This window comes from Oncorhynchus nerka, linkage group LG1 (assembly GCF_034236695.1).
Source record: "Oncorhynchus nerka isolate Pitt River linkage group LG1, Oner_Uvic_2.0, whole genome shotgun sequence".
NCBI classification, from domain to species: domain Eukaryota; kingdom Metazoa; phylum Chordata; class Actinopteri; order Salmoniformes; family Salmonidae; genus Oncorhynchus; species Oncorhynchus nerka.
Genome location: NC_088396.1, coordinates 47,809,667 through 47,819,134, shown reverse-complemented (window position 1 = coordinate 47,819,134; position 9,468 = coordinate 47,809,667). Strand labels below are relative to the sequence as shown.

The 9,468-nt window shown below is 42.3% G+C and overlaps 1 protein-coding gene across 1 annotated transcript; it reads left to right on the top strand.

The window, feature by feature from the left end:
* Positions 1-5,233: 5,233 nt before the first annotated feature.
* Positions 5,234-6,979, top strand: LOC115124844 (trace amine-associated receptor 13c-like). The gene has a single exon (XM_029654330.2). The coding sequence runs from the start codon at positions 5,457-5,459 to the stop codon at positions 6,411-6,413; it is 957 nt and encodes a 318-aa protein (XP_029510190.1). The 5' UTR covers positions 5,234-5,456; the 3' UTR covers positions 6,414-6,979.
* The last annotated feature ends 2,489 nt before the right edge of the window (positions 6,980-9,468 follow it).

Below are 9,468 nucleotides of genomic sequence, written 5' to 3'. Positions count from 1 at the left end.
TGGCCATCAAACCATCACGATCACCTAATAATCCCCAGTTTACAATTGAGATTCATCCCCCTCCTCTCCCCTATAACTATTCCCCAGGTTGTTGCTGCAAATGAGAATGTGTTCTCAGTCAACTTACCTGGTAAAATTAAACGGGCCGGCCGCCCTACAACCTGCCCGCTTGACCCTATCCCCTCCTCTCTTCTCCAGACCATTTCCGGAGACCTCCTCCCTTACCTCACCTCGCTCATCAACTCATCCCTGACCGCTGGCTACGTCCCTTCCGTCTTCAAGAGAGCGAGAGTTGCACCCCTTCTGAAAAAACCTACACTCGATCCCTCCGATGTCAACAACTACAGACCAGTATCCCTTCTTTCTTTTCTCTCCAAAACTCTTGAACGTGCCGTCCTTGGCCAGCTCTCCCGCTATCTCTCTCAGAATGACCTTCTTGATCCAAATCAGTCAGGTTTCAAGACTAGTCATTCAACTGAGGCTGCTCTTCTCTGTATCACGGAGGCGCTCCGCACTGCTAAAGCTAACTCTCTCTCCTCTGCTCTCATCCTTCTAGACCTATCGGCTGCCTTCGATACTGTGAACCATCAGATCCTCCTCTCCACCCTCTCCGAGTTGGGCATCTCCGGCGCGGCCCACGCTTGGATTGCGTCCTACCTGACAGGTCGCTCCTACCAGGTGGCGTGGCGAGAATCCGTCTCCACACCACGTGCTCTCACCACTGGTGTCCCCAGGGCTCTGTTCTAGGCCCTCTCCTATTCTCGCTATACACCAAGTCACTTGGCTCTGTCATAACCTCACATGGTCTCTCCTATCATTGCTATGCAGACGACACACAATTAATCTTCTCCTTTCCCCCTTCTGATGACCAGGTGGCGAATCGCATCTCTGCATGTCTGGCAGACATATCCGTGTGGATGACGGATCACCACCTCAAGCTGAACCTCGGCAAGACGGAGCTGCTCTTCCTCCCGGGGAAGGACTGCCCGTTCCATGATCTCGCCATCACGGTTGACAACTCCATTGTGTCCTCCTCCCAGAGCGCTAAGAACCTTGGCGTGATCCTGGACAACACCCTGTCGTTCTCAACTAACATCAAGGCGGTGGCCCGTTCCTGTAGGTTCATGCTCTACAACATCCGCAGAGTGACCCTGCCTCACACAGGAAGCGGCGCAGGTCCTAATCCAGGCACTTGTCATCTCCCGTCTGGATTACTGCAACTCGCTGTTGGCTGGGCTCCCTGCCTGTGCCATTAAACCCCTACAACTCATCCAGAACGCCGCAGCCCGTCTGGTGTTCAACCTTCCCAAGTTCTCTCACGTCACCCCGCTCCTCCGCTCCCTCCACTGGCTTCCAGTTGAAGCTCGCATCCGCTACAAGACCATGGTGCTTGCCTACGGAGCTGTGAGGGGAACGGCACCTCAGTACCTCAGGCTCTGATCAGGCCCTACACCCAAACAAGGGCACTGCGTTCATCCACCTCTGGCCTGCTCGCCTCCCTACCACTGAGGAAGTACAGTTCCCGCTCAGCCCAGTCAAAACTGTTCGCTGCTCTGGCCCCCCAATGGTGGAACAAACTCCCTCACGACGCCAGGACAGCGGAGTCAATCACCACCTTCCGGAGACACCTGAAACCCCACCTCTTTAAGGAATACCTAGGATAGGATAAAGTAATCCTCTCACCCCCCCTGAAAAGATTTAGATGCACTACTGTTCCACTGGAGGTCATAAGGTGAATGCACCAATTTGTAAGTCGCTCTGGATAAGAGCGTCTGCTAAATGACTTAAATGTAAATGTAAAATAACGGAAAAATTAAAATCTTTGCCTTCTTGGGTAGAGGAACAATGGAAGCCATCTTGAAGCATGTGGGGACTACAGACTGGGATAGGGAGCGATTGAATATGTCCGTAAACACATCAGCCAGGTGGTCTGCGCATGCTCACATTTCTTAGTCACATTAAAAAAACATTGGGTCAGAACACAGTTTGGTTGTTCTGATGTCTGACAAACATTATTTGTCCCCATTATGTAAATGAGCCAAAGTCTGCCTCAACTTGAAGAAATATGGTTCATAATTCAGTTCATATGGACATTTTTTAAAGTCTATGGAATGTTTCTATGGAATCCCAATATTCATTTTGATTGAATGTGCTATAAGCGCATACACCATCAAGTTCGCCATCTCATCAACTTCCTTACTGTCAGTTTTCCTACACTAGCCAGCTGACGTGTGGCATGCCGTCTAATTTCCAGAGGTTGTGGATTATGTTCCAAACTGAGCATTGGCATCAGCAAAAACAGTTAGTCTTGCACAGTTATCCTATTTCTCATGTATAATAACCTTTAAGTGACCAAATAATAACCCCTACTATATTTTCCCATTTAAAATGCTCAGAATGGACTTCCTGACGGGCCGCCTCCATGTGGTAAGGGTAGGTAACAACACATCCGCCACACTGATCCTTAACACGGGGTTCCCTCAGGGGTGCATGCTCAGGCCCCTCCTGTACTCCTGTTCACTCATGACTGCATGGTCAGGCACGACTCCAACACCTTCACTATAAGCTTACAGATGACACAACAGTGGTAGGCTTGATCACCGACAACAATGACAGACAGTCTATAGGGAGGAGGTCAGAGACCTGGCCGTGTGGTGCCAGGTTGCCAACTTCAAGTTCCTTGGTGTCCACATCACCAACAAACTATCATGGTCCAAAGACACCAAGACAGTTCTGAACAGGGCACAACAACGCCTATTACCCTTCAGGAGACTGAAAAGGTTTGGCATGGGTCCTCAGATCCTCAAAAAAATTCTACAGCTGCACCATCGAGAGCATGACTGGTTGCATCATTGCCTGGTATGGAAACTGCTCGGCCTCCAACCGCAAGGCACTACAGAGGGTAGTGTGTATGGCCCAGTACATCACTGGGGCCAAGCTTCCTGCCATCCAGGACCTCAATACCAGGCAGTGTCAGAGGAAGGCCCTAAAAATGTTCAGAGACTCCAGCCACCCTAGTCATAGACTGTTCTCTCTGCTACCTTACGGCAAGTGGTACCGGACCGCCAGGTCTGGATCCAAAATATTTCTTAAAAGCTTCTACCCTCAGGCCATAAGACTGCTGAACAGCTAATCAAATGGCTACACAGACTATTTGCATTGCCCCCCCCCTCCTCTTTTACACTGCTGCTACTCTCTGTTTATTATCTATGCATAGTCACTTAAATAACTCTACCTACATGTACAGTTGAAGTGGAAGATTCCATACCCATTAGCCAAATACATTTAAACTCAGTTTTTCACAATTCCTGACATTTAATCCTAGTAAAAATTCCCTGTCTTAGGTCAGTTATGATCACCACTTTAATTTAAGAACGTGAAATGTCAGAATAATAGGAGATAATTATTTATTCCAGCTTTTATTTCTTTCATCACATTCCCAGTGGGTCAGAAGTTTACATACACTCAAGTAATATTTGGAGACATGGCCTTTAAATTGTTTAACTTGGGTCAAACGTTTTAAGTAGCCTTCCACAAGCTTCCCACAAATAGTTGGGTGAATTTTGGCCCATTCCTCCTGACAGAGCTGGTGTAACGGAGTCAGGATTGTAGGCCTTCTTGCTCACACACGCTTTTTCAGTCTGATAGACTAATTTTGTATAGGATTGAGGTCAGGGCTTTGTGTTGGCCACTCCAATACCTTGACTTTATTGTCCTTTGCCACAACTTTGGAAGTCTGCTTGGGGTCATTGTCCATTTGGAAGACCCATTTGCGACCAAGCTTTAACTTCCTGACTGATGTCTTGAGATGTGGCTTCAATATATCAACATAATTTCCCCCTCTTCATGATGCCATCTATTTTGTGAAGTGCACCAGTCCCACCTGCAGCAATGCACCCCCACAACATGATGCTGCCACCCCCATGCTTCACGGTTTGGATGGTGTTCTTCGGCTTGTAAGCATCCCCCTTTTTCCTCCAAACATAACGATGGTCATTATCGCCAAACAGTTCTATTTTTGTTTCATCAGACCAGAGGACATTTCTCCAAAACGTATGATCTTTGTCCCCATGTGTGTTTGCAAACCGTAGTCTGGCTTTTTTATGGCGGTTTTGGAGCAGTTTCCTTTTTCCTTGTTGAGCGGCCTTTCAGGTTATGTCGATATTGGACTCGTTTTACTGTGGATATAGATACTTTTGTACCTGTTTCCTCCAGCCTCTCCACAAGGTCCTTTGCTGTTGTTCTGGGATTGATTTGCACTTTTCGCACTAAAGTACGTTCATCTCTAGGAGACAGAACACGTCTCCTTCCTGAGCGGTATGATGGCTGCATGGTCCCATAGTGTTTATACTTGCGTACTATTGTTTGTACAGATGAACGTGGTACCTTCAGGCGTTTGGAAATGGCTCCCAAGGATGAACCAGACTTGTGGAGGTCTACAATTTTTTTCCGGAGGTCTTGGCGGATTTCTTTTGATTTTCCCATGATGTCAAGCAAAGAGGCACTGAGGTTGAAGGTAGGCCTTGAAATACATCCACATGTACACCTCCAATTGACTCAAATTATGTCAATTCGCCTATCAGAAGCTTCTAAATCCATGACATCATTTTCTGGAATTTTCCAAGCTGTTTAAAAGCACAGTCAACTTAGTGTATGTAAACTGCTGACCCACTGGAATTGTGAGACATTGAATTATAAGTGAAATAATCTGTCTGTAAACAATTTTTGGAAAAATGACTTGTGTCATGCACAAAGTGTATGTCCTAACCGACTTCCCAAAACTATAGTTTGTTAACAAGAAATTTGTGGAGTGGTTGAAAAACGAGTTTTAATGACTCCAACCTAAGTGTATGTAAACGTATGACTTCAACTGTACATACAGTATTATCTCAATTTCCTCGACTAACTGGTGCCCCCGCACATTGATCCACACATTGATTCTGTACCTGTACCCCCTGTATGTATATAGCCTCGCTATTGTTATTTTACTGCTGCTCTCTAATTATTTGCTACTGTTATTTAAATTTTTTTACTTAACTTATTTTTTCATAAAACTGCATTGTTTGTTAACTGCTTGTAAGTAACCATTTCACTGTAAGGGCCACACCTGTTTGGCGCATGTGACAAATAAAATTTGATTTGAAAGAAAATGCAACTTTTCTCTCATCTCTAACTATCAGTAAGGTTGAAGGACAGGCTAGGAGACCACACCAACATCCAATCCTGTCACACATTACGTCAAGCTTTCCCAAATTATTTGTTTATCCAACAGTTTTTTTAATTGATTTCTGTGTTCTATTGTGTGTGCAGAGAGACTCCGGAAAGGGGAGTGGTTGTCAGCTATTCAGGGATAAATAGAGAGTCAGAGCTCAGAGTTTGTCAGAAGACTCACCTGACAGGGTCACACACAGGACCAAACAGGAGCAGGACCTCAGCATTTCTACCCTTTATTACAAATGGAGAATCATGAAGATGTTCAATACTGTTTTCAAGACAGAAACTCTTCTTGCAGAAAGGTTTTTCTATCGACATCTATCTACATAACACTGTACATCTTCTTCTCATTGATTTCAGCAGTTACAGTATTTTTGAACCTACTGGTGATCATCTCCATCTCTCACTTCAAGCAGCTCCACACTACAACCAACCTGCTCATCCTCTCTCTGGCTGTGTCAGATCTCCTGGTTGGACTGATTGTGATACCAGTAACGACTGTAGCAATAATGGAATCATGCTGGGTTTTTGGGGAATATTTCTGTGTGTTTTATTTCTACATTGCTTGTTTATGTACTTCTTTATCTCTGGGAAATTTGGTATTGATATCTATTGACCGCTATGTTGCTGTGTGTGATCCCTTATTGTACCACTCTAAAATAACAATAACAAGAATGATGTGTTGTATATCCATTACCTGGTGTTGTTGTATCATATACCGTGCTGCTATTATAAAAAACTTTGTAAATGTACAGGTACCCAGTAGGTGTTTGAATGAATGTTTTATTGTAGAGGAGTTACATTGGGTTAATATCATTGACCTTGTATTTACAATGGTTGTCCCGTGCTCTATTATTATAACACTTTATATGAAAATCTTTGTGGTGGCCAGATCACAGGCCAGAAAGGTATTTTCAAAAGAGGCTGCCTGTGTGTCTGGTGTTAAAACTGGACAGGCAAATAAGTCTGAGAGAAAAGCAGCAAAAACTCTAGCTATTGTTGTTTTCAACTATCTCATTTGTTGGATTCCATTTTTGTTCATAAATATGTTATTTTTTTCAAGTGACAATTTATCATTTATCATCGGCTTTCTGCCACTTGTTAATTCCTTAATTAATCCAATCATTTATGCTTTCTTTTATCCTTGGTTCAAAGTGACAGCTAAACATATTTTAACTCTGAAGTTAAGGCGTTCATAGTTCCTATATTTATATATATTTTAATCTACAAGCATTGGTTGGATATAGTTATGTTAAACAATTGCTCTAATTGCTTCTTTCATGTAACAATACACTGACATCACTTACAGTATCTCAGTATTGTCATTATAGATACATGTGGTTTTGATACAGAATTATTTTGCTGGATTGGATTGGAATGACTTGGAGAAGGCATTAGAAGGCACAAGCTTGTTTTTACAAAAGACATTGTAGTCATTTTGGGTTAAAAATTCCAATACCAAAATATGTGGTTGTTCCATGTTATTTAATGATACATAGTATGCAAGTATTCTAAAATTACATTTGGAGGTGCCATATGTTGTTTATCATTGTCCTCTAGTTACTGCATTGGGACACAATGCCTTCAACAAGTGTAGTAAAGGGTGTGGTATATGTCCTATAGACCACGGCTAAGGGTTGTTTTTGTGCACGATGCAACACAGAGTGCCTGGATACAGCCCTTAGCCGTGGTATATTGGCCATATACCACTAACCCCCAAGGTGCCTTATTGTTTTTATAAACCGGTTGCCAACACAGCAAGGAAAGGAAGACACATCTAAATTGAAAATGTTGCTTTTAAGAAATAAATTCATAATAAATACATTCCACCAGAAAAACTAGTTCAGACAAAAGTTGTGTTGGTAACTGGTAACATAGCTAATGTTAGCAAGCCTGTAGTAACATAGCTACAGGCTAGCTAACATTAAATGTATGCAAAAACAGAGCATTAGCGCTACTTCTACAGTGATCAACACATGCCAATTATTTATTCATGTTGCCATTTAATGTGCACAAATGAAAAAATTGCCCCATTTTATTGTAGGCTTGCCCAATGATGTTGTTTTGTTTCCTCCACTCTGCTGGAAATGTAGCCATTCTTTTAGCTGGGGGAGTTTCTGCTGTGTTGTAGATATAATAGTGCTCCACCACTTTCTCGCTTCCAGATTTGACCTCTTGTAACTTTGAAGAGAGGTTTTGGATCTGTGTCCTCTGACAGACATAATTTTTCGTGCCTCTAGACCGGCATCCGACAGATTCTGGATACCTAAAAGGGTCCTAAAATTCTAAATCAAATAGCTAAATGATCCATGGTCGTACATTAAAAAAATGCATATGTTAGTTTATTAACCCCCAAATGCTTAGCCTTTTAGAGGTTTTAAACATACTTGAAGCAGCTCGCTTAGAGCAAGAAATTGTGTGCCCTATAGGAAATATCAAAATGTGCAGAAATAACCTTAGAAATAGATTTTCATCTGGCGCATTATACTAGGCCATCTGTGTTAGTGGGCTATATCAGCCAATGGGCTAGATGTAGTTTGAAGAGAGCAGAGTAGGAGAGAGAGAGGACACTTGCACTTTCTCTTGCGCTATGTTTTGCATATAGCCTACTAAAATTGTCCTACTTCTAGGAGCAGGACAATTTTCAGAGGAGACAAATATGGAATGTGAATATTTATTTCTAGGCAATGTAGTACTATAGCTTAGACATACTTAGAAAATACATTTCTTTGGATAGACAACTGCCCCGTACTTCTCTGCACATGCATAGGATATAGCCTACTCTTTTTAATTGAGACCACACGCACACCTGATCTCACATGCCCAACAGGGAGAGGAGAGGTATGGCTACTGAACTTGAAGCAGCAATAATTATTAAAGTGGACACTAGCTAGTAAAAAATTGGCCTTTTGCTAAATTAGCCATGGAAGGAGACTTAATTATCCGTACTAGCCAATGATTATAACAGTGATTTTGATCTAACCATAAATTAATACACTGTTCCCCTTGCCTGAGAGGATGGAAGTTCAATATGTAATGTAGCTAGATGTAGAATTCTAATGTTAACTAGCTGGCTTATCGTTTCCTATGAAATAAAGTTCAGCTAGCGAGCAAGCATTTTATCCAGGTAGCCTTGGACAACAAACACTAAAAGGGTGTACTTAATGCAGTGGGGATTTTAACACATCTTGGTGGGGCAAACTTAACCAATGTTTTGAGATGCATGCCAGCGAAGCTACTACACAACACAACACTAAACAATACATGAATTGCACTATAACGTTGACAAACGGTGTCTACAAACTGTTGGGGCATAAAGCTGTCCAGACAGTGGAGCTTTCCTTCCAGCACCATGGAGTGAATCCTTACCATCGCTACACCTGGCTATCAGAGGAGCCTCAAAAAAGGTTATTTCAGCCTCATTTACTTTTTAAAAATCAGCTGATGTACGCTGATAAATGATATGATTTGATTTGATATCCATATATTGACTGACTTGCTATCATATATGTATCATAGTCCATCGGTAAATAGCCCACCCAATTTACCTACCTCATCCCCATACTATTTTTATTTATTTACTTTTCTGCTCTTTTGCACACCAGTATCTCTACCTGCACATCTGATCATTTATCACTCCAGTGTTAATCTGCTAAATTGTAATTATTCGCCTACCTCCTCATGCCTTTTGCACACCAGTATCTCTACCTGCACATGACCATCTGATCATTTATCACTCCAGTGTTAATCTGCAAAATTGTAATTATTCGCCTACCTCCTCATGCCTTTTGCACACAACGCATATAGACTCTTTCTTTTTTTCCCTACAGTGCTATTGACTTGTTTGTTTACTCCATGTGTTGTCTGTCACACTGCTATGCTTTATCTAGGCCAGGTCGCAGCTGTAAATGAGAACTTGTTCTCAACTAGCCTACCTGGTTAAATAAAGGTGAAAAAAAATTATACTTACCTCTAAGTATAAGCAATTGCAAGCAAACGAGCTGTGACGAGACAGGCCTTACTTCAGCACTTTCAAAATGGACACCGATAGAAATTTCCACTTCAAACATGGTTACAGACCAAGTATCCCCTCCTCGTGGAGAAAAGCACATGAGCTAAATATAATACACAAAGAAAGACAAACAAAGAAATGCATCATTCTAACATTGACTAAAATGATGAATAAGATACTGATGAGATATACTATATAAGCAATATAACAATTGAGATATATAAACTACGGCATTAAGGAAC

What these genes read in the sequence shown, in the direction of transcription:
- LOC115124844 (XM_029654330.2), top strand. Translation starts at nt 5,457, where the DNA reads ATGGAGAATCATGAAGATGTTCAATACTGTTTTCAAGACAGAAACTCT.